The following is a 25,779-nucleotide window of genomic DNA, read 5'->3' as shown; positions in this document are numbered from 1 at the left end:
TAGGTCTGAAGCGTCTGTTGTGATGGTCTGGCTTGCTTGACATCTGCGAAGGGTAGGCCTGGGTTTGACTGGCATGCCTGAGCCCACCATAGGAGCTCCTGTTTTAAGCATGGAATTAGTGGGATTTCTGTTTCCAGGCTGTGTCTGTGTTGGGACCATAAATTCTTTAGGTACCACTGTAGTTTTCTCATATGTAATCTGGCAAATGGGACCAAGATTATGCATGATGCCATGAAGCCCAAGGCCTGGAGTACTTTCCTTGCTGTTATCTTGTTCAGTTTTGTTAGTGCCAAGAAGTAAAGGGGAGTTCTTTTGTTTTTCTGTGGTTAGGCATGCCATTTGTTTCACTGTGTCCAATTCAGCCCAAGAAGGTCCTTGTTTGGGATGGTATCAGCCTTGACTTTTGTAAATTGACTGTGTATCCCAGTGCTTGTAGCAAGTAAATGACCCTTTGTAAATCTGTTGTCAGCTTGCTTTTGTTGTCCCCTTGTAGTAAGCAGTCGTCCAGGTATGGGTAAATTTGAATTCCCTGTAGTCTGCAATGGGATTACTGATGCCAGGCATTTTGTGAATACTCTGGGCAGTAGATAAGCCAAAGGGCAATGCTGAGAATTGATAGTGCTCTGATCCTGCAAGAAATCTGAGGTATCTTCTGCAGATTGGTCGAATGGGGACGTGCAGGTATGCCTCCTTGAGATCTAGAGTTACCAGCCAACACTCCTTGCCCAGCATGGGAAGAAGTTGTTGTAAGGTCAGCATCTTGAATTTTGGGACAATGATGTATGTATTTAAGGTGGACAGGTCGAGAATTGGTCTCCAACTTTTTTCCTTTCTTGGAACTAGGAATAGTCTGGAATAGAACCCCTTTCCTTGCTCTGCTGTTGGCACTCTTTCCACAGCTCTCATGTTTGCTAACTCCATTATCTGTTGTAGAGCCTCTGTTTTTTGATTTGGAGGTAGATTTGGCATTCCTCTTTTGACTGGTAAAGTGTGGAAGTGGAACCGGTAGCCTTGATCTATGGTTTGTAGAATCCACTTGTCTTTTGTTATGTAGTGCCAGTTCTTTGAAAATAAGGTTAACTTTCCGCCTAAAGGAGCTGCTATTTGTTCCCTGGTAGGCGGATTTAGGGTTAAGTCACTGTGGTTGTGTTGATGTAGTGGCAGAGGTTGTGTCTGTGCCTCTGTTGTTACCTTGCCACTGTCGTCCTCTGTAGGCACCTCCTCTAGATTGGTTTCTGCCTCTGGAGCGTCTGTTCCTGCCCCTTTGAGATCTTGTGGAGTCAGGAAAGGACCAATTTTTGGCAGGCCAGTTCCTGCTAAACCTTGGTGGTTGTACCTGCAAGAAATCTTTAACCGTTTGGACAGATTTTGCCTTTTCTTCCATTTTCTTCATAACCTGCTGGGCAGGTGTACCAAACAAACTTGTCTTATCCATAGGAGCATCTAGCAACTTAGCTTTAACATGATCCGGTAAAGCTTGTTCTTTTAGCCATGCATGCCTTCTTATCACTGTGCCAGTCATGGCTGATCTAAATGAAGCCTCCAGTGCATCATAGCCACATTTTAAGGAATGGTTACTAACCTGTTGTATGTTATTTACCATTTCTAATACATATTTCTTGTCAAGAGATTCATCAGTGGTTAGCTTTTTAGTTAATTGATCAAGCATAAACTCTTGGTATTGTATCATGTGAAACTGACAGTTTAAAGCTCTAGCTGAGAGAGTAGCTGAAGTGTAGACCTTTGTACCCCATCTGTCTAATGACCTTGCTTCCCTTTCAGAAGGAATAGTGTTTTAGCTATGGTCGACTACTGCCTTGGGACCCTGGGATATAGTTTCTGGATCTGCAAGTGGGGCCTTGTAAAGGTGGTGATGAGTATCTGGCACCCTGTAAAATCTGTCTGGTTTGGCAGGGGCTGGGGGTAAAGAATCTGGAGAGGAGCAAACATCATTGAAAGCATCATCCACCACAGAGAGAACAGGAGGTATAGCTAAGGGCCTGTGCTGTGGAAGGTGCAGAAAGGTCCTAAGTCTTTTTCTGGAGTCTGAAAAATCCTGTTGCTGCCATTGGAACTGCTCTCGCATGGCATGTAAGGTTTCATCAAAGGAGAATTCTTCTGGTGGGGAAGCAGCTGGAATGGAATCTTCAGCATCAGAATCTTCAAAATTGGAGAAAGGAGCCTCTGGCTGGTCAGTTATGTCTGATTCATCAGCAGAATCATCAGAGGACACTGGCTCAGGGGGCTCTGCCCTAGGTCTCTTCTCTGGGGGCTGAGAGGCCCTGTCTGGGTGAGGTTGAGATCCTCTGATTAATGAAATTAAATCTTCTGCCAAAGTAAGCATTTGAGAACTAGAAGAGGGCCTGGTAGTGGGTCGTTTAACAGGCACTGTTTTAGTAGTCTTGGCTGCTTTAGCCCTGGCGAAGGCCTTAATGGACATGGCTGCTGGAGGCCTAGCTGCACCACGTGCTGGGGTAGAGACATCCAAGGGAATGGTGTCTGATAAATCAGTGGCAACCACCGTAGTGGATAAAATTTCTGAGGCCGATTCAAGAGTGGTAGCAGGGGCCTCAGTTGTAGAGATAGATTCAGCTGTACTTGGAGCAGTTTTCGGTTTCGGCGAAACAGAGACACTCGACTTGCTTAACCGTGGTTTCGGCGAAACCGCGGACCCGATGTCGGTCTTTATCTTCGTTTTTGGCAGATTGCGAAGTCGCACGCTCCGGCGCCATAATGTACGCAAAATCAGAACCGAAAAACTGTTCTGCACACTCCCACCGGCGCCTAAACGTTCGTCGGTTGAAGAAGCACAGGCGAACAGGCTGCTACGTCGTGGGCTGGTCCTAAACAAGGCAGGCAATGAGAGTGGAAATCTTTATGAGGTATTTGTTTCCCACAGGTTAAACAATTATTAACTTTTTCTGACATCGGCTGAGGCAAGAAAGGTCCAGCGGGTGCCAGCTTTAGAAGTCTTAGTAGTATTCGGTAGAAGTAATCTCTGGATCCGACCGACCGGCACTTGCGAACAGCTTCTGCTTGGCGCCAGCGGCAAGAAAGACTGAGGAAAATGGCGTCGGCTGATGCCTTTATACCCGAAGACCAACAGAGATGACGTCGTGTGAAGTGCGACATCAGCCGAAGCCGGACCCGGACTTTGGAATCCGGCCGACTGAAGGGCTGCCTGACGACAGGACAACCCAGTTGTTATGACTGCAGATGCATCCATGAAGGACATCTGCAGCCCTGTAGGAGGCCTCCACAGAATCAAAACCACATTGCAAAGTATGCTTTCCAACTTCTTCAGCTGCGTGCAATAAATCCTGCATTTCTTTGTTATCTGCACATTCAGAGTTTAACAACATTTTCTGTTTAAGCAATGTCGTGACATGTTGCTGATATTTGAGCATATGAAACTGACAGTTTAAGGCCCTTCTAGCCAAGGTAGCAGATGTGTAAACCTTTTTCCCCCATCTATCCAGTGCCCTAGAATCTCTGTCTGAGGGGACAGGGTTTTTTGCAGCGGAAGCCTTAATCCCTTTGGGACCCTGTGAAATAGTTTCTGGGTCTGCAGTAGGGTTTTTGAAAAGGAATTTATGAGAGCCAGGAACCCTGTAATATCTCTCAGGCTTAACAGGAGCTGGAGGTAAGGATTCAGGGGTCAGACTAGACTCAGAAAACACATCTACAATGTCTAACACAGGTGGAATGGCTAGAGGCCTGTGTTGAGGTAATAAAAGGAAGTCCCTGAGACTCTTTTTAAATTCTGAAAAATCTTGGCTTTCCCAGTGGAAATGCTCCCTCATGGTATGCAAGGTTTCCCCAAAAGAATAGCCCTCAGCAGGAGAAGCTGAAGGAATAGATTCTTCAGCATCAGAATCCTCACAGGGGGGAAAGAGGATATTCCTGATCAGAAGAGGAATCAGAAGAAATAGAAACCTGATCTGAAGATTCATAGTCTGTCTCTTGCCTAGGCCTCTTATCAGGAGGGGGATGGGAACCCTGATCAAGGTAATCAAGTCTTTGGCCATTTTGAGCATCTGTTTTTTGGGCATGGAGGCCTGTCCATGTGGCTCTTGAGTTGGTTTCTTTGGCTTTAAAGGTGCTTTAGTCTTTGCCTTTGAAGCTGTAGTCGGTTTAATGTATAGATGTTTAGGTCTGAATACACCCTCAGAAGCCGGTGCCTGCTCAGCGGCTCCGGACCCATCTAAGGAAATAGTGTCCAAGGCTCCAATACCTTGAGTTTCCAGCGTCAAAGCCAACTCCACGTGGGAGTCGGTAGCAGCCTGCGACTCTAAAGTAGCGGGTGTCAGGAGCTGCGAAAGCACCTCACTGAGAACCGGCGACTGGCTTAGGAGAAGCTTCTTCGTCTATTTTGGGCCTCGGTTGTCTATCTTTTTCTTTGCGTTTTTTGTGAACTCCGGTAGTCGGATGGCTATCCAACGACATTTTATAATTAAATCTGCGCCCAAAATAGGTTAATGCAAAGTCATACCAACACTTTAGTGCATTGGTTAAATCTAGCACAAAACCAACAACCTGAGACATCGTGGTCAGGGCCTAGGCAAGGAATACAGTAAGAATGAAAATCCTTATGAGGTATTTGCTTTCCACAATAAATATAATTATTAACTTTTTCTGACATCGGTCTGGAGCAAGAAAAAAGTTTCACCAACAGGGTACTTAGCTTTAATGAAGACTTCGGATCTGAAACTCGAACATGAAAATCTCAGGAGTCGGCTGACTGGCACTTGCGAACTGCTTCTGCTTCGGGCACCGCGCAGCAAGAAAGACTGAAGAAATTGGTGTCAGCTGCATCTTTTAAACCCCTGACTACCTGATGTCAGGGAAGGGGTGACAGCAACCAACACAGGACCCAAGACTTTGGAATTCAGGCCGACTGAGGGCAACCTGCCAGCAGGATTACCCAAATGCAATGACTGCAACAGTGAAACACGAAGAACATCTGCACTTAATACGGTGTCTGGCTATTTGACTGGGAAAGTTGATTCTGCATTTGTTGCTTTGATTCTGCAGTTTGAGGGTCCAGCATAAGCTTTGATCAAGGATCACAGTACAGAAATCAAATAGTCATCTGAGTCTGGTAGTTAACTGCCCAAAACACAAGGACAGGAAAGGTGCATACTTTCTTTACCCAGCTATTTGTAGCCCTACTGCCTTTGTCTGCAACTAGGGGAATAGTACAGAGTAAGAGCTTAGACTGCTTATCTGAAGCAAGAGGTACTGCAGAGGGGTCTGCCACAAGATTCTTGTCCAAGTATTTTAGGTCAACAGGCACCTAATAAAACCTGTGTGGTCTTTTTGGGGCAGGTGACTGAGACACAAGCACTGAAAAGGTGGACTAGAAAGGGTCCTAGAAAGCATCAAGAACAGGAGGGACTGGCAGAAGTACACATTTCCAAAAGGCTGTAGTACCTCTTCTGTACACCTGAGATCTGAGTGGATTGCCATTCAAAGTGTTCCATTATGTTATGGACAGTCTCCCCAAACAAAGCTTCCTTAACAGGGGAATCCACAGAGAGTCCTCTTCATCTGAGGAGATTGCCCAGAAAAGTGTAAAGAATTATCTGAATCATAATCCTGTTCTTCAGAAAAAGATGCAGAAGGTTTTTCGGGAGTAGGCTGTGGCTGTGAAGACCCAATGGAGGAGGGATTCAAAGCCATATTTTTAAACAATCCCTGGGAGAAACCTACCCACTTTTTTCTCTAGCTGCTGAAGAAGAGGTCACATGTCTAGTCTTCTGCTTTTTCTTTTTGGATTTGATGTATGCTTGGATGAAATGCAGAGGTCTGAAACCCTGCTTAACCTCTACTAATGTACCTGGAATCTCTCCCCTAACTAATATAAGAGGGACATCATGAGGGCCCGCAAAAAATATTAGTCTCAGTCTGCGGGAAGTATCAGCAGTCTGCAAGGCCAAAGGAGTCATAATGAACTGTGATGAGGTCTCTGTAGTGGGCAGCTGGTTATGCAACTGCAGCAGGTATGTTAAGAGTCTGAAACGTTACACTGTGTTTCGGTTCTTGGCTTCTAAGTGGAAAAGGAGTGCCCAGGGATGTAGATTCTGCAATCTTGGACTGGACTGGGCATTTAAGATGCAGAGTCTTCAGAAAGGTGTTGAGAGGGGAGAACCTTGACCTAAGGGTTTTGGGAATGAAAGACTGACAAGTGGAGCAGGATTTGTGTTCATGTTTCAGGCCTAGACAGAAAAAGGCATTTAGTGCAAAAGTCCTTGGATGGAATTTGCCTGCCACAGTCTCACTTACCCCTCCCAGCTGACATCTATAAATCTGAACAAAAACAGTACAAGCAAGAAAAAAAAAAAAGCAGACAAAGTAAGTTCCCAATGGTGCGCTTATACAAGAAAATGATAAAGTAAAGCACTGGTACCAATGACCAAACTGCAATCAGTCCAATGGCTGCACAACCAGCATTCAGGCTGGCAACAAAATAATCTGAGGATCCATGCTGATTTATCAGTCTATATAACCCTACACTTAGGGGGTGAGGTAATGCGGACTTACAACCTCAAAATCAGACAGATCAGAAATTACCTGAGAAACCTGAGAGAGGAGGGCTAAAACATACCTGGTCATAAGAGTCTGGTAACTGATCGCTCAAAACCAAGGCGGCAGCAGTATAGACCTTTTTGCCCAGCCTCTCCATGGCCCTACCACCATTATCTGAAGGAAGCAGCTTAGTAGAGCACAACAACTTTCAGGGTTTGTCAAAAGAGACAGACACCACAAAAGGATCAGCAGAACATTTATACAAAAATTTACAATCAGGCACCCTGCAAAATCTTGTCAGGTTTCTTAGCAGCAGGGTGCTGAAAATCAGGGGCTCCAGAAGCTACTGAAAAGGTATCAAAGGAGGGCAGCCAAAACTGGAAGAATAACAGAAGGCTTGGGATACTCCATTTGGAGGAGTTCAAAATTGCCCTTCTGGATACCATAAACCTAAGAATAATCCCACTTAAAGAATTCCATCATATGAGAAATAGTGTCCTCAAAGGAGGGTTCCACTAAAGGGAAATCTGGACTACCAGAACCCTCTTCCTCTGAACCATAGTCCAAAGGGCAAGGGATCTCAGAACAGTAGGCTAAATACTCTTTCCCCGAATCCTGAACCTCAAAGGAATCCTGCTCCCTAAGTCTATTAAGAGGTGTGGAAAGCCAGGGACAGGCAGGGACAGACACCCCTTGAAGATGTTTTAAAGCCATTAAGGCATTAAAAAACCCTGGAGTACAATCTTACCATTCTCAGTTGCAGGCTACCCACACAAAAAACCCTGGGAGCTTCGGATCCTTGTCGATACTCAATAACTATAGTAGGGATCTTCTCTCTCGCCAAGATCTGCGGACTCCCCCTTGGTTCCCCTCAACATCTGGAGCAGGCATTTGGAAAATCTCGGAGGATGTGCATGAAGTTGGATCTATGCCAGCCTCAGATGGGGACGCAGCAGAGGAATCCAAAACAACCACCAGATGATCCTCTGTCCTTTCACTAGCCTCAATTGAGATGTTTGGGAGCAGCTGAACAGCAGCTGTTATCAGACCTGAGGTTTTTTTCACCTTTTCTTGGCCAATGGCTGACCCTCAGGATGGGAAGACTGAGCCAACAGCTTAAGACATTAGTTTTCAAGGTAAACAGATAAGGAGGAGAGGTGACAACGTAGGGTCTTTGGACAAACACTTGGCAACAAAGAACACTGCATATGGTCATGGGAAGCAACCCAAACAGTAGAGACACTGGTCGTGATTATCTTTATAGAGAATCTTCCCACTCTGACATTTTCCCTTTCTGGATGAGACAAAACCAACAACACTAAAAATAAAATAGAAAGATATGAAAAAACCCCATCAAGGCACTTATCGGAAAAACATCTCTGTAACCAGCACAGAAGAAAGGCGTTCAGACCGATATTCAATGATGGCAATGGGACTGGCTGCAAAGTTAGTTCTACGTGTGTACATCTGTATATGTCACCTTTATGCCCTACACCTTGCACGAGGAACATAAATGTAATGTATGCACCTGCAAATACCAAAGGTTCTGGTATACTGGATGAACATTGGTCTATCCTTGGCAGGAGATCCCTTATGCAAGGAAAGTACAGTTTTGTACCTACCATAAATGTAGATGTCCGAACAGGTTAGCATCTGCAGTCATAACAAATGGGTTGTCCTGTCGTCAGGCAGCCCTTCGGTCGGCCGGATTCCAAAGTCTGGGTCCGGCTTCGGCTGATGTCGCACTTCACCCGACATCATCTCTGCTAGTCTTCGGGTATAAAGGCATCAGCCGACGCCATTTTCCTCAGTGTTTCTTGCCCCAGATGCCAGTTGCCCTCTTGGAAAGCTAAATTTTGGATAAATGCCAATGTTTCCAAAAAAGTAGAAGGCAAATACAAAAAATAAGCATGTATGTACATATATACAAACAAATACAACATAAGAGACTCCCCCCCCCCCCCCAGCTAGCTAATAGGAGGGTAAATACCCTAGGAGTACCACAGAGGGGAAGGAGGGTGGGTAATCCTGACTGCAGATGCTAACCTGTTCGGACATCTACATTTATGGTAGGTACAAAACTGTACTATGTCCTTCAAGGTAGCATCTGCAGTCATAACAAATGGGTAGAATACCATAGCCAACTAGGGGTGGAGGAAGAAAAATTATGGTGTAGTTAGGATCCCTTGCAGTACAGCAGTGGCAAACCCTGCTCGGGATCTAGAGTATAGAGGTAAATTATAATGCTTGGCAAATGTATGCACGGAGGTCCAAGTAGCCTCAATAATGTCCTTGGTTGCCACTCCTCGTAAGAAAGTTGTGGTAGTGGCTGTAGCCCTTGTAGAATGAGGTCTTATGTTCTGTGGAATTGGTTTTCCATGGTAGGAGTAACAGAATCTTATGCAATTTCCTATCCATTTGGAGATTGTCTGTTTGGAAATTGCTTTTCCTTCCCTTCCTGTTGCATAGGCTACTAAAAGCTGGTCAGTTTTTCTGTTACCTTTGGTTCTGTCCAGGTAGTAGCGTAACTGTCTATGTACATCCAAGGTATGCAGCAGTCTTTCCCCCCTGTTCTGTGGATTGGGAAAGAAGGTAGGTAGGTGGATTGCCTGGTTTAAAGACACTCTGGATACCACCTTAGGCATAAATGTAGGATTAGTTCTCATGGACACTCTATCTTGATGGAAGATTAGGAAGGGTTGTACTGCCATTAAGGCCTGTAGTTCTGAAACCCTCCTTGCTGAAGTAATTGCCAGTAGGAAAGCAGTTTTCCATGATAGGTGTTGAAGATCTGCTGTTGCTGCTGGTTCAAATGGAGGGAGTGTCAATTTTTCTAGCACAAAGTTCAAGTCCCATGCTGGTAATGGTGGTTTCCTAGGAGGTTTTACATTCTTGATCCCTCTGAGGAACTGCCTGAGAAGAGGATGCGAAAAGACAGGTGGATCGAAGCTGTATTCTGCTGAAATAGCTGATGCATGTATCTTGATGGAGGAATAGGACAGGCCTGTATGTAGAAGCTCTGCCAAGTACTCCAGGATGTTAGCAATATCTATGTTCGACACATCTTTTCCTCTTTCAGTACTCCAAATGACAAACCTTTTCCATTTTCCTGCATAGTTCCTTCTTGTTGAAGGTCTGCGGGCTTCAAGGATAATGTCTTTAACCCTTTGGGATAAGTCTGGGTTAGTTGCTGTTATGTGATGTTCCAGGCAGTCAGTTGCAAGGTTTTTAGGTTTGGGTGCATGATGCTGTAGTTGTTCTGAGTTAACATCAAAGACATCAGGGGTATTGACCACATTCTCCCCTGAGACATGCTCCTCAGCAATGGATACCAGTGTTGTCTTGGCCAATTCGGAGCTATCAGAATTATCCTTGGACGTTCCTCTTTGATTTTCAGTAGTACCTTGTGCATCAAAGGAAGAGGTGGAAATGCATATGCTGTGAGGCCTTTCCAACTGAAGGATAGAGAGTCCACTTTCCATGCAAGTGGGTGGAATGTCCTTGTGCAGAATTTTTTGAGCTGGTGATTGAGTGGGGATGCGAATAAGTCTATTTGTGGCATTCCCCATTTCTTTGTGATGGCCTTGAAGATGTCCGGGTGTAGCATCCATTCGTGAGCATCCGAGGTGGTTCTGCTTAACATGTCTGCTAGGGTGTTTTCTTTTCCCGGCACAAATATTGCCTGTAACTGGATGTTGTAGCTCAGAGCCATATTCCAAAGGTCCAGAGTCATCCTGCATAGGGGGTATGAATGAGTACCTCCCTGTTTGTTGATGTACCACATGACTGTGGTGTTGTCTGTCCTTATCCTTAAATGGCCTTCTTTGAGGAATGGTCTGAATTTCTGGATTGCTAGTTTTACTGCCAGCATTTCTTTTTGGTTTATGTGCAGGTGCAGCTGGTCTGGAGTCCACAATCCTTGTATGCATTTGTCCAACATGTGCACCCCCCAGCCTAGGTCTGAGGCGTCCGTTGTGATGGTTTGGCTTGCTTGAAAGTTGTGGAATGGCAAGCCTGGGTTTGACTGGCATGATTGAGCCCACCGTGGGAACTCTTGTTTCAGGCATGGGATTATTGGAATTTCGGTTTCTAAGCTGTGCCTGTGTTGAGACCATAAATTCTTTAGGTACCACTGTAGCTTTCTCATATGCAGTCTGGCATGGGGTACCAGGATTATGCATGATGCCATAAAGCCCAAGGCCTGCAGTACTTTTCTTGCTGTTAGTTTGTTCTGCTTTGTTAATGCCAAGAAGTAAAGAGGGAGTTGTTCTTGTTTTTCTGCAGTTAGGAATGCCATTTGTTTTACTGTGTCCAATTCCGCACCCAAGAATGTTCTTGTCTGGGATGGTATCAGTCTTGACTTTTTTAAATTGACTGTGTACCCCAGGGCTTGTAGTAAGCAAATGACTCTTTGTAAATCTGTTGTCAGCTTGCTTTTGTTGTCCGCTTGTAACAGGCAGTCGTCCAGGTATGGATAAATTTGGATTCCCTGTAGCCATTACTGATGCCAGGCATTTTGTGAATACTCTGGGCGCAGTAGATAAGCCAAAGGGCAATGCTGAGAATTGATAATGCTCTGATCCTGCAAGAAATCTGAGATATCTTCTGCAATTTGGTCGTATGGGGACGTGCAGGTATGCCTCCTTGAGATCTAGAGTTACCAGCCAACACTCCTTGCCCAGCATGGGAAGAAGTTGCTGTAGGGTCAGCATTTTGAATTTTGGGACAATGATGAATGTGTTTAAGACGGACCGGTCGAGAATAGGTCTCCAACTTTTCTCTTTTCTTGGTACTAGGAAGAGTCTGGAGTAGAATCCTTTGCCCTGTTCTGTTATTGGTACTCTTTCCACAGCTCTCATCTTTGTTAATTGAGCTATCTGCTTTAGAGTTTCTGTTTTTTGATTTGGAGGTAGGTTTGGCATTCCTCTTTTTACTGGTAAGGTGTGGAAGTGGAACCTGTAGCCTTGATCTATGGTTTGCAAAATCCACTTGTCTTTTGTGATATAGTGCCAATTTTTCAAAAATAAGGCTAACTTTCCGCCTAAAGGTGCTGCTATTTGCTCCCTGGTAGGCGGTGTCAGAGCCAAGTCACTGTGATTGTCCTGTTGCAGTGGCAGTGGTTGTGTCTGTGCCTCGCTGGTTATTGCCTTGCCACTGGCGTCCTCTGTAGGCACCTCCTCTGGATTGATTTCTGCCTCTAGGGCGTCTATTCCTGCCTCTTTGAGATTTTGAGGAGTCTGGAAAGGACCAATTTTGGCAGGCCAATTCCTGCTAAACCTTGGGGCTGAACCTGTAAGAAATCCTTAACTGTTTGTACAGATTTTGCCTTCTCTTCCATTTTCTTCATTACTTGCTGAGCAGGGGTACCAAATAGACTGGCCTTATCCATAGGAGCATCTAACAGCTTTGCTTTAACATGATCCGCAAGACCTGTTCTTTCAACCATGCGTGCCTTCTTATCACTGTGCCAGTCATGGCTGATCTAAATGAAGCCTCCAGTGCATCATAGCCACATTTTAAGGAATGGTTACTAACCTGCTGAATGTTATTCACCATTTCTAAAACATATTTCTTATCTAAGGAGTCATCAGAGGACAGCTTCTTAGTTAACTGATCAAGCATAAACTCTTGGTATTGGATCATATGAAACTGACAGTTTAAAGCTCTAGCTGAGAGAGTAGCAGAGGTGTAAACTTTTTTCCCCCCATCTCTCTAAGGACCTGGATTCCCTTTCAGAAGGGAGAGGGTTTTTTGCTGATGTCGAGGCTACTGCCTTAGGCCCCGGGGATATAGTCTCAAGATCTGCAAGTGGGGCCTTGTATAGGTGGTGATGAGTGTCTGGCACCCTGTAAAATCTATCTGGTTTGGCAGGGGCTGGAGGTAAAGTATCAGGAGCAGTGCAAACATCATTAAATGCATCATCCACAACAGGCAGAACTGGAGGTATAGCTAAGGGCCTATGTTGTGGTAAGTGCAGAAAGGTCCTAAGCCTTTTTCTTGAATCTGAGTAATCTTGTCCCTGCCATTGGAATTGTTCTCTCATGGCATGTAAGGTTTCTCCAAAAGAAAATTCCTCTGGTGGAGAGGCAGATGGAATGGATTCTTCAGCATCGGAATCTTCATAAGTAGAAAAAGGAGCCTCTGGCTGATCTGTAATGTCTGAGTCATCCGAAGAATCATCAGAGGACACTGGCTCGGGGGGCTCTGCTCTAGGTCTCTTTCTGGAGGCTGAGAGGCCCTGTCTGGGTGAGATTGGGATCCCCTAATTAAGGATATTAAATCCTCTGCCAGAGTAAGCATTTGTGAACTAGAAGTGGGCCTGTGTGTGTGGGGGGGGGGGGCTTAGCAGGCACTGATTTAACAGCTTTGGCTGCTTTAGCCCTGGCAAAGGCCTTAATAGACATGGCTGCAGGAGGCCTAGCAGCACCACGTGCTGGGGTAGAGACATCCAAAGGGATGGTGTCAGATAATTCACTAGGAACCACAGTAGTAGGCAAAACGTCAGAGGCCGATTCAACTAAGGTAGCAGGAGCCTCAGTAGTAGTCATGGATTCGGCTGAAGATTGACCCGTTTTCTCGGTTTCGGCCGAAACCGAGACACTCGCGGCTTGCTTAACCGTGGTTTCGGCCGAAACTGCGGACCGCGAGTGTCGGTCTTTTTCTTTGCGTTTTTTAACAATTTGGGAAGTCGGAGGATCCGACGGCATAATGTACGCAAAATTTGAGCCGAAAAACTGTTCAGCAAACTCCGACCGGCCCTAAGCGTTCGTCGGTTGAAGGAAGCACAGGCTAAACAGGCTGTTACGTCGTGGTCTGGGCCTAAGCAAGGTAGGCAGTAAGAGTGGAAATCTTTATGAGGTATTTGTTTCCCACAAGTTAAACAGTTATTTACTTTTTCTGACATCGGATGAGGCAAGAAAGAGTCCCCAACGGGTACTTAGCTTTAGAAGTCTTGTAGTATTCGGTAGTAGTAATCTCTGGATCTGACCGACCGGCACTTGAGAACAGCTTCTGCTTGGCGCCACGGCAAGAAAGACTTAGGAAAATGGCGTCGGCTGATGCCTTTATACCCGAAGACCAGCAGAGATGACGTCGGGTGAAGTGCGACATCAGCCGAAGCCGGACCCAGACTTTGGAATCCGGCCGACCGAAGGGCTGCCTGACGACAGGACAACCCATTTGTTATGACTGCAGATGCTACCTTGAAGGACATCACTGCAACAGTGATATGGAAGGACATCTAAAGTGCCAAAAAACATCTTAAGAAATTAATTGGCAGAACAGGACTTAATTGTACATCCTCAATTTTAAAACAGCATACATAGGTTCATAGGTTCATACTAGGCTATCTGCCCTAGGGCATTTATAAGTGTGTATGGCTTTCGCCACCCATTTTAAATTAAATTTTGCTATGCCCTTTTTCGAGGTTAGTATACTATGCCTCTAACAGTGACACAGAAGTGATACCCGGGGTAAACCTACGATGTCCCATCCACTCGTCAAGATTCCTCTTGAAGAGAGTCAATGAGGGACTCTGCCTAACCTGGACTGGGATTTTATTCCAGAGTGAAGGGAGCCTCTGGGTTACGAATCTGTCCCTCCAGCATGTCCTATTTATTTCAGTGCTAAGGTTCAAGTCTCTTGAGCGCGTAGCTCGATGGGATTTGGATTTTCTGAGGTGCAGCATGTCCATTAATTCCGGATTGGACATGGCTTTATACGTCAGGCACAGCATGTCCATTAATTCCAGGTTGGATATGGCTTTATATGTCAGGCACAGATCGCCTCTGAGCAGGCGGTATGCCACTGAGTAGAGCTGGAGTTTCTTTAACCGGGCAGCATATGGCATCTGTTTGAGCCCTTTGATCCTCTTGGTGAGGTACTTTTGGGGTCTTTCCAGTTGCTGCAGGTGTCTGGTAAGGTACATCCCAAAAGGGGCATTGTACTCAATTATGGGCCTGATGAGGGATGAGTAAAGAGGCACGATGACCTCCCCTGATCTAGATACGAATCCCTTCATGATTAGGTGGGCTATATAAAATGTTTTTCTAACCACTTTGGCCAAGTGGTTGTCAAATGAGAGATTGCTATCAACTTGGGTCCCCAGGTCCCTAATTACTTCTTCTGTACTTAATGGATTACCACCTATGTGGTAATTTGTGGGCACTTTTTTTTGCCAAAGGGGATGACTATACACTTTTTGACGTTTAGCTTGAGGCCATGGCTCTGGCACCAGTTGTCTGTTTCTATGAGGCCCTTTTGGAGGATGCTTGTGTCAGCTGGAGAGTCGATTATGGTGCCCAGTTTGCAGTCATCTGCGAACTTGGTCAGCCACAGTCCTTCCGTGTTGGCCTGTACCTCCGAGAAATATATACCGAACAAGAGAGGTCCCAGGACTGAGCCTTGTGAGACACCACTTGTAACTGGTTTGGAGTCTGACATGGCTCCAGCAATTCTAACCATGTGGGTTCGGTCCTTGCGCCAGTTTGCAACCCATCTAGTGACATAGGGGTTTATATTTAATCTGGTGAGCTTATCTATAATGCCCGAGTGGGGTATTGTATCGAAGGCTTTTGCGAGGTCCAGGTAGGCTGTGTGGACCACCTTCCCCTCGTCAATGGCCTTGGTGACTGTTTCAAAGAAAGTGACCAGGTTTAAGAGGCAGGTCCCCAATATCTTTATTTATGAGGTCCATGATGATCCTTTCCATAGCTTTGAAGACCAAGCTAGTCAAGCTTATGGGGCAATAGTTTCCAGGATCCATTGAGGCACCACCTTTGTGGAGAGGGACCACTGTTGCTGTACGCCACTCTTTTTGGGTACATATCCTGTAGTAAGGTTGAAACTGAACTGTAGTTTTATGTTTGGGTTTAGCTCTTCTTGGAGTTCATGTAGGACGCAGCCCGGGACACCGTCTGGTCCCATTGATGCTGTGTTTTTTTGCTTTGGAGAGGGCGGCTCTTACTTGAGCATCTGAGATGTCAGGGGGGCAGAACTCTGCTGGGATAGACATTTGCCCTTTTGGTGGAGGGGGGGGGGGTTTGCGCTGAACCTGTCAGCTAGGATGTTGGCAATGTCTGTGGGTTTGATGTATTTTTTGTCATTTTGGAGTAATCCTGAGCATATCTGGGAATTCCCACCCAGGTTCCTAATATAACTAAAGAAAGCCTTGTGATTATCCTTAGTGTCCTGTGCAATTTTTCTCTTGAAGCTGGCCTTACACGATTTTATGAGTGCCCGTAGTTTTTTGCTAATACTGATCAGAGATGCCTTCCCTTTTTGGGATTTTGCTCTATCATGTAGTAGCTTCCTCCTCCTATTGTACAGTTGGTTTATGGCTGGGGTCCACCAGACAGGATGTCTGCCTTTGGAGGATTGGGTCCTGGTTTCATTTGGGATTGCATGATCCATGCATTCCTGAAGGTGTTCATAGAATCCATTCATAAAGGATTCTGCGGTCTGGGCCGTATTTTCCACAGGCTCGGGGGCTTTGAAGGATTCCACCTCGGTTTTGAGGAGTGTGAAATTTGCTTTAGAGAAGTTTTTCACTGTGGTTTTCTGGGCAGGGAGTGGGGTCGGGATGTGAATATCCAGTGAGATTAGTTTATGGTCTGATCTTACCAGTGAGGGATACACTTCTGGTCTGGAGCATAGAGTCCCCATGTTGGTGATGATCAGGTCCAGTAGGTTTTCCCCTTTTGTGGGAGTGGTAACAAGTTGTTCCACAGCATATGAGTTTATAAATTCTAGGAACCTTTGGGCTAGGGTGTTGGAGCTAGAGTAATGCTCCCAGTCTATGTTTGGGTAGTTGAAGTCGCCCAATATAATGGTGTTTGGAGAGACCTTCATATTTTCCAGTGTTCTCAGGAAGGCAGAGTGGGGTTCCTGGGTTTGGGAGGGTGGTCTGTAGCAGGCTATAAACTGGAAGGCAGTTTTACCCACTGTTAGTTGCACGTGGATAGTCTCTGATGCTTCGTGCTTTGCCACCAACCTGGAGGTGTGGGTATCTTTAACAAATATTGATACTCCCCCTCCTTTTGTGGTTCGGTCCAAGTTTTGGCGCCAAAAAGCATGGTATGAGGTATAACCTGGTAGTGTTGGGGTGCTCTCGGGAGCCTTGAACCAGGTTTCTGTTACTGCACAGATATCGATGTTCTCCACGGTAAGGAGAGTTTCGAGTGCGTGCATCTTGAGGTTTAGACTTCTGGCGCTGAGTAGCATTATTTAGTTTCTTATCCCTTGTGATACCTATGGAGGTGGGTTTGTCTTTTGAGCCTTGCCTAAAAAAAAGGCACTATGGGGGAAGCAAGAGCCTTTACCAATATCCGAAAGCCCAGGGGTGACAGGTGCAAGCCGTCCCTAGCGAAGCATCGTGGCTTGTCGAGCATGTCATCCCAGGCTGACAGGCATTGGATCCCCTTTGAATGACACCAATACTTAAGCCAGTTGTTGAAATTGACCACCTTGTCTTCATATTGTGGCATCATTCTTGGTGAGGGTAAGATGCTACTCAAGGTCAGGGTCATACCTGGGCTACATGCTCAGAGAGCTCCTCTATGTCTCTTTCATGTAGTCCAGGGAGTGCGTCTCAGGTCATTCACACCAGCATGGACAATGACAGAGTCATATTTGTACTTGCCTTGGAGTGACCTGAGTGCTTGTGTTATGTGGCGGATCCTAGCGCCCGACAGGCAGCTCACCGTGACCTTCTCCTTGTTCAGCCTGGTGAGCGGACGTCAGTGTGCCTGACGATAGAGTCACCTATTACAAGTGTATCAGGTGTGTTGTTTAGCCTTAAGGGCTGTGACTGTTTGGCACACTGGCTTTGTGAGCTATGTGTTGCACGCGTTTTGTTTTGGGGTAGTGGTTGCTTGGGTGTCTGCTTTGGAGGTCTCTGCTGCTTAGGCAGATTTTTATTTAGAGCCTCCGAGTATGTTTTTGTGTGTTTATGTGTTTGGTTTGCTGTCGTGGTAGGTCTATGTGAGACTGGAATTGTAGTGAGTGTGGTTTCCTTCTCCTCCTGACTGGTTAAGCCAGTACTGAATTGAGAGAGCTTAGCCTCCAGTTTGGCTATATGGTCGCATCTCTCACGTGTTGGAATTTGTTGGGAGGAGGAGACGGTTGTCTGTGTACATGAGGCAGTTGTAACATTGCCTCAAGATTCCCAGATTCACCAGCTGGACCAGAGAGGAGATTGACAACTGACCTTTGGACATGCTAGAATAGTATTGGGAATTCCTTTATAATTATAAAAAAGGGTCAATGGGGAACAAGGTACTCAAGGGGGGTTTGTGAGGGTGTAGTGCTTTTCATTTTCTAGTGCTGACTTATATAATTGCTTTAGTGAGCAAGTGCCAGGTAACTTAAATGCAATGTGCTACAGGTAACTTAAATGCAAAAACAACAAACAGTAACTTTCTTTCAAGTGAAACAAGGAAATAACTACAGTAAGCAATGCAGATATCACTAGGGATCCACAGAAGCGCTGAAAAGCCGCGTTTTAGGTGGAATTAGCGTTTCAGGGAAATAACAAGCAAACAAACAAGCATACAAACAAAGCTAGATTCAGCAGGCCTGGATCTAGTCTATGCTACAGCAAACAAGGTGTACCATTTTCAGTAAGAAACAGTTCAAATATGCAGGCACTATAAGCCTTTAACCAGAAATTCCCAGCTCAGAAGGGCAGAGTCCAGCCTCTCCTCCCACAAGAGTGCAGACCACGAACCTTCTTAATGTAAAATAACTGGCCTGAAGCCCAAGTGCTAAAACCAGATCTAACACACTTTTAGAATAACAGACACTGAGCCCTCAATCAGCAGTTCCCAACTTAGAAGGATGTAAACTACCTGTCCTGCCACCACAGTGCAGGCCGCAAACCTTCCTAATGTAAAACAACTGGTCTGAAGCCCAAGTGCTTAATCCAAAAGGCTTAGAATGAGTTACACCAAGCAGTAATAAATACAACTGAGTACTATTAAGATGACACAAAAGCAAAATAAAGTAGGAAGAAACACAAATACAGTAAAAGCAGATTTTTTTTTTTTTTTTTTTTTTTGAGTGAGCAAATGAGATGGGCCCAGGAGTTACAGGACAGAAACAAGTGCAAATGCAGGCCTTCAAATCAGAAAGTTGAGAGAGATGGAAGACCACCCAAACGGCCAATAACTACAAATTCTGGGCCAGAACCACTCCTTATGTGGTAGACAGGTTACCTAATGCTTACCACTAAATATTCAGCCCTGCCAAGTCTCGAACCCACGGCCCTGTACACCACATGCAGAGCAATGTTATACATACCTTTCTGATCAATATGAAGATCATATAAAGGTGTTCTATATACATCAGCAGGTGTAAGTCCACAGCGTGAGAGGGGTACATGATGAGAAGGTCCAAGAATAAAAACTCTTCGCCTGCCAGAACAAACAAGTCTACTATTAGTTCCATCAAAGGTTCAAAAGAAAATCCATTTATTCAATGACAGAGGGCAAATCTCAACCATTTAAATCTGCAGCATTTTCAGTAGTGTGTCCCTGGAGACAAATCCATAAATTACCATATCAAAGTGGGCTGAAAGTAAAACACTTGCAAGACCTGCTTTACCATAACATTAGTTATCTGTATATTAAAAGTAACTGGAAAGGCATACTTACGTAATCTGAGGATCCACCTGTTTGTACGCATGGGCTGCACAAGAACCACAGTAAGTGTATCCTGCATGTCTGTTTTAAAAAAAAAAATAAAGGTTACCAAAGATATTAAAATATTTCAAATAAAGTGAGTTTTGCAGTCCTCAACAGGAACTCATCTGAAAAACAAATCTAACAACCAGGATTCAAAATTAGATACTAGACTAATCAGCAGCCTGTAGTCTCCAAAAATTACAATATGTTATGAAAATGCCACAACATGAAATGTAGAAGGCTACTTTTAAGAAATAACCAAAGAGAACTGAATTGTTGAGTTCCATGTAGACCAGTAAGATGTTAAAACAAAGCTTTAAGAGAATCTTAATGCTGAATATACACAGGGCGTTTTCGTCAGAGTATTCCCCCAGACTTCTTCAGAAATAATGTAAAATCATCCACATTCACCTTTTTTATACAAATCAATTAATAGGTTAATAAACTAATTAAAAATATTAAAGGCATACTGCTCATAAAAAATGTATATTATAAACTGTTTATAATATTATAAAACGCATTTTTATATTGTCTACAGTACTGACACACGCATTTCAGTTGATACAAAATATATAAAAATATATTTTTATATATTTTATATTTATTGATATTTATATTGTAGGTTCATAGGTAGGTACTAGGCTATTGGCCCAAGAGCCTATGTAAGCCTAGCCAACAAGGTTCCCTAGCTTACGCCACCCAAGAAAGTTATTTTCCTGTGCCACTGTCGAGCAGACACACAGAAGTGATCGCCGGGGTGTATTTCCTATTTCCCATCCACTCATCAAGAGTTTTCTTGAAGAGTGCTAATGAAGAACTCTGCTTGACAGAGATGGGTAGCCTTTTCCAGAGTATGGGAAGTCTCTGGGACAGGAATCTATCCCTCCAGCATGCTCTGTTTACTGTGGTGACAAGGTTTAGGTCCCTAGAGCATGTAGCTCGGAGGGATTGGGATTTCTTTAGATGTAACATGTCCAACAGCTCTAAATTTGACATAGCTTTATATGTTAGGCAGAGATCACCTTGGAGTAGGCGATATGCTACGGAGTAAAGCTGGAGTTTTTTGAGACTGTCAGTGTTGGGCATTTGTTTGAAGCTGGTAATCCTCTTTGCGAGGTACTTCTGTGGCCTTCCCAGCTGCTGCAGATGTCTTCGGAGGTACATTCCAAAAGGGGCATTGTACTCTATGATGGGTCTAATGAGTGTCGAGTAGAGGGGAACAATGACCTCTTTTTTCCTGGATGAGAACCCTTTTATGATGAGGTGTGCCACGTAGAAGGACTTCCTGACTACTGTCGCGATGTGACTAAGGAGAGACTACTGTCCACCTGGGTCCCAAGGTCTCTTATCACACATTCGGTGTTAAGTAGATTGCTGCCTATGTGGTAGTTCATGGGTGCAGAGTTTTTACCAAAGGAGGCGACACTGCACTTTTTGGCATTGAGCTTGAGGCCATGGCTCTGACACCAGGCATCTGTCTCAGCGAGGCCCTTCTGCAGGATGTCCACATCATTTGGGGACTTGACTATGGCTCCTAGTTTGCAGTCATCTGCGAACTTCATTAGCCAGAGGCCTTCTGCAATAGCCTGTACTTCAGAGAAGTAGATACCAAACAGGAGAGGTCCCAGGACTGAACCCTGTGGTACTCCATTTGTCACTGGCTTGAGGTCAGATTTGGAGTCTGCAACTTTTACAGTGTGGGTTCTGTCAGTGAGCTAGTTGGCAACCCATTTTGTGACGTAGGGATTTATACCTATTTTAGTGAGTTTAGCTATAATTCCAGAATGGGGGATGATGTTAAAAGCCTTGGAGAGGTCAAGGTAGGCTGTGTGAACCACTTTACCCTCATCTACGGCTTTGGTGACCGCCTCAAAGAAGTCGATCAGGTTCAGGAGGTATGGTCTGCCTTTCACAAACCCGAAATGGGTGGGATCTAGAGTTTGGAGGTTACCAATGTCTTTGTTTACGAGTACCATGATGATACGTTCTATGGCCTTGCGGACCAGGCTCGTCAGGCTAGTAGGGCGACAGTTCCTGGGATCAGTGGTGGCTCCCCCTTTGTGGAATGGGATTAACGGTTGTTGTGTGCCACTCAGTAGGCACAAAGCCTGATGCAAGGCTATTACAGAACATGGTACTTCGGTGGGGAGCCAGTTAGTTCTGAAGTTTGTGTAAAACTCAGCCTGGGATGTTGTTCGGTCCCACGAACGCTGTGTTTTTGGCTTTAGAGAGTGCAGCTTTTACCTGTGTAGCTGTGATTACAGGTACTCTGCATTCTTCCTGTATAGATATGGGTCCTTTAAGGGGTGGAGGTGTGTGGGGGGGTAAAGTTATCACTGAACCTGCCAGGATGTTGGCAATATCAGTTGGTTCAGTAATTTTCGTGCCATTGTACTGTAACTCATAGCAGATCTGGGTGTTGCCATCGAGATTCTTGACATAGCTATAGAATGCTTTGTGGTTGTCCTTAGAATTAGTGGCGATTTTGTTTTCGTAGCTAGCTTTGGAGGATCTTATAAGAGAACTCAGCTTCTTACTGAGGCTGACCAGGGGAGCTCCTCCACTCATGGGATTTTACTCTCTTTTGCAACAGTTTCTTCCTTCTGTTGTACGGTTTATTTATGGCAGGGGACCACCAGATTGGCTTCCTTTTTTTGGAGGATAGAGTCTTGGTTCTGTCTGGGATAGCACGATCCATGCACTTGTGTAAGTGCTTATAGAGTGCATTGTGTAGGATTCAGCAGTTGTAACTGTACTGTCCATCTGCATGGGTGTCATGAAGTTCACCACTTCTGTCTTAAGAGGCATGAAGTTGGCTTTGGAGAAATTTTTTACCGTGGTTTCCTTAATGGGGGGTGGGGGGTGGGATGTGGATATCAAGGGTGATTAGCTGATGGTCGGATCGGACCAATGAGGAGTTGACTTCAGGTGTGGAACACTGGTCACTCATGTTGGTAATGACTAGGTCTAGGATATTGTTGCCCCTGGTGGGGGTGTGGATAAGTTGATCCAGGGCATTGGAGTTTATGAATTTCAGAAAGCATTGAGCTAAGAAGTTGGTAACATGAGTGTTTTCCCAGTTAATGATGGGGTAGCTGAAGTCGCCCATTATTAGGGTGTTTGGTAAAACCCTAATATTTTCCAGTACATCAAGAAAAGAGGAGTGGGAATCCTGGGACATGGTGGGGGATCTGTAGGAAACTACAACTTGGATTGCAGTTTTTCCCAGAGTTAGTTGCACTTGGACAACCTCGGATGCATTATGCTGAGCAACTAGCCTGGAGGTGTAGATATCCTTAATAAATATGGACACACCTCCACCTTTGGTGTTTCGGTCCAGGTTACATGGCCGAAAAGTGTGGTATGAGTTTATAGCCTGGTAGTGCAGGGGTGCTCTCTGGAGCCTTGAACCAGGTTCTCAGTCACTGCACAGATATCGATGTTGTACATTTTAAGGATTGCCTTGAGTGAGTGCATTTTGAGATTTAGACTTCTAGCACTGAGTAGCATTACCCTCAGTTTTTGCTTGCCTGTTCCTGTTACGGTTGTGAATTTGTCATTTGAACTTTGCCTAAAAAAGCACTACAGGGGCGGCAAGAGCCTTAGCCAGTATCCAGAATCCCAGGGGTGAGAGGTGCAGGCCATCTCTGGCAAAGCATCGTGGTCCATCGACCATGTCATCCCAAACAGAGAGATACTGGATCCCCTTAGAATGACACCAGAAGTTAGCAAATTGCTGAAGTCAATCATTTTGTCCTTGCACTGCGGTATCATTCTGGGTGATGCCAGAATGCTACTCAGGGTCAGGGTCAAACCTGCCCGGGTTACAAGATCGGAGAGCTCTTCCATGTCTCTTTTCATATAGTCCAGGTAGGTACGTCTCCGGTCATTCACACCAATAGGGACAATAACAGTCTCATATCTGTACTTGTTGTGGAGTGACCTGAGTGTGTGGGTTATGTAGCGGATCCTGGCACCAGACAGGCAGCTGACAGTAACCTTCTCCTTGTTTAGCCTGGTGAGTGGGACATCAGTGTGCCTGACTATAGAGTCAACTATGACTAGTGTGTTGGGTACATTGTTTTGCCTTCTTGGCTTTGGTTGAATGGCACACTAAGTCTGTGGGCTGTGTGAAATTTGGGTTTTGTTGGGGGATGGAGGTTGCTTAAACTTCTGCTTTGGAGGTCTTTGCTGCTTAGACAGATTATTATTGAGAGCCTCCGCAAATGTTTTTGTGTTACTATGTGTGAATTTTGGTGGTGTAGATTTAGTGAGACTATGTGATGAGTGTGGTGTGGTGTGGTGCAAATGTTTACCTTCTCCTCTTGACGGTCAAGTTCAGTCTTGGTTGGAGAGAACTTTACCTCCAGTTTGGCTAGATAAGTGCATTTTTCACAGGTTGTAGTGTTGGGTGGTAGGAGGAGAGGGTTGTCTGTGTACATAAGGCAATTTCTACATTGCCTCAAGATACCCAGATTCATCAGATAGACAGGAGAGAACACTGGGAGCTGACCCTTGGACATGCCTGAATAAAAAACTATTTTCCTCTAGATAAGTAAGGAAAGCGAGTACAAGAGATGCTTTTCTCTAAGCAAGTGAGAAAAGTAAGTACAAAAACTGTTTTCCTCTAGGTAATGAGGAAGGTTGAGTGCTATAGTAATTAGTAGCTTATTTAATGCTTATAAGTTCTGAACAAGTGCTGAGCACGAATAAGCAAATTTAAGTGCTAAAAAGTACAGTTTTGTACCTACCATAAATGTAGATGTCCGATAGGTATGCATCTGCAGTCCTAACATATGGGGTTGTCCTGCCTCAGGCAGCCCTTCGGTCGGCCGGATTCCAAAGTCTGGGTCTGGCCTCGGCTGATGTCGCACTTCACCAGACGTCATAGCTGCTGGGGTATAAAGGCATCAGCCGACACCATTTTCCTCAGTGTTTCTTGCCCCAGATGCCAGGTGCCCTCTAGGAAGGCTAAATTTGGATAAATGCAAATAATTCCAAACAGTAGAGAGCAAAAAAAATATATATATACATATATACAAACAAATACACTATAATAGATTCCCCCAGCTAGCTAAAAGAGGGGTAAGTACCCTAGGAATACCACAGAGGGGAAGGAGGGTGGTATCCTGACTGCAGATGCATACCTATCGGACATCTACATTTATGGTAGGTACAAAACTGTACTATGTCCTTCAAGGATGCATCTGCAGTCCTAACATATGGGCAGAATACCATAGCCAAACTGGGGGAGGAGGTACTAAGATAAAGATGGTGTAGTTAAGATCCCTTGCAAAACAGCAGTTGCAAAACCTGCTCGGGATCTGGAGTATAAAGGAAGATTATAATGCTTGGCAAATGTATGCACGGAGCTCCAAGTAGCAGCTTCTAAAATGTCTTTGGTAGCCACTCCTCGTAGGAAAGCTGTAGTGGTGGCTGTAGCTCTTGTGGAGTGAGGCCTGATATTTTCTGGAGTTGTCTTTCCATGAAAAGAGTAGCAAAATCTAATGCAATTTCCTATCCATTTTGAGATTGTCTGTTTTGAAATTGCTTTTCCTTTCATTCCTGTTGCATATGCTAACAGAAGCTGGTCAGTTTTTCTGTTGGTCTTAGTTCTGTCCAGATAGTAGCGTAATTGTCTGTGCACATCCAAGGTATGTAGTAGTCTTTCCCCCCTGTTCTGTGGGTTGGGGAAGAATGTAGGTAAATGAGTCGCTTGGTTCAATGATACTCTGGAGACCACTTTTGGCATAAAAGTAGGGTTAGTTCTCAGACTCTATCCTGATGGAAGATAAGGAAGGGCTGTACTGCCATTAATGCCTGTAACTCAGATACCCTTCCGCTGAAGTGATTGCAAGCAGGAAAGCAGTTTTCCAAGATAAGAACTGTAAGTCTGCTGTTGCTGCTGGTTCAAAAGGGGGAAGTGTTAACTTTTCCAGCACAAAGTTGAGATCCCATGTAGGCAAAGGTGGTTTCCTTGGAGGCTTTACATTTTTGATTCCTCTCAGGAACTGCCTGAGTAGAGGATGAGAGAAGACAGGAGGATCCATGTTGTATTCTGCTGAAATTGCTGATGCATGAATCTTAATGGAGGAGTAGGACAGGCCATTGTGGAACAGTTCTGCTAAGTATTCCAGGATGTTTGCTATGTTTGCCAATGAGACATTTTCCCTTTGCTGCACTCCAAATGAGGTATCTTTTCCATTTGGCTGAATAAGTCTTCCTTGTGGAGGGTCTGAGCCTCCAGGATAATGTCCTTAACCCTCTGAGATAAATCTGGGTTATTTTGTTTTATGCAATATTCCAAGCAGTTAGCTGTAGTGTTTTCAAGTTTGGATGTAGGATCTTGTAGTTGTTCTGTGTTAGAAGTAAAGGACATAGAGGTAGAGGCTATGCGTGTCCGAGACATGCTTCTCAGTAGCGGGTACCATTGTTGCCTCGGCCAGTCTGGAGCTATCAGGATTATCCTTGGCTGATCCTCTTTGATCTTCAGTAGGACTTTGTACATCAAAGGAAGAGGTGAGAATGCATATGCTGTCAGGTTTTCCAGCTGAAGGAGGGAGTCCACCCT

The 25,779-nt window shown here is 44.9% G+C and overlaps 2 protein-coding genes across 2 annotated transcripts in view; one reads left to right on the top strand and one right to left on the bottom strand.

The window, feature by feature from the left end:
• The window catches only part of LOC122809503, a 1,292,286-nt gene that overhangs the window by 382,533 nt on the left and 883,974 nt on the right, over window positions 1-25,779 (top strand). The window lies entirely within an intron of this gene.
• The window catches only part of MEMO1 (mediator of cell motility 1), a 1,101,660-nt gene that overhangs the window by 832,776 nt on the left and 243,105 nt on the right, over window positions 1-25,779 (bottom strand). Inside the window, exons 3-4 of the mRNA XM_044081058.1 lie at window positions 19,179-19,247; window positions 18,826-18,938 (exon numbers count right to left, since the gene is read on the bottom strand). Coding sequence (XP_043936993.1) covers window positions 18,826-18,938; window positions 19,179-19,247 — 182 coding nt within the window. The remainder of the gene's footprint in view (window positions 1-18,825; window positions 18,939-19,178; window positions 19,248-25,779) is intronic.

Source organism: Protopterus annectens, chromosome 8.part0 (genome assembly GCF_019279795.1).
Source record: "Protopterus annectens isolate FY-2018-M chromosome 8.part0, PAN1.0, whole genome shotgun sequence".
Lineage (NCBI taxonomy): Eukaryota > Metazoa > Chordata > Ceratodontiformes > Protopteridae > Protopterus > Protopterus annectens.
Note: the sequence above shows the minus strand (reverse complement) of the source record. Positions and strands in the feature narration are given on the sequence as shown.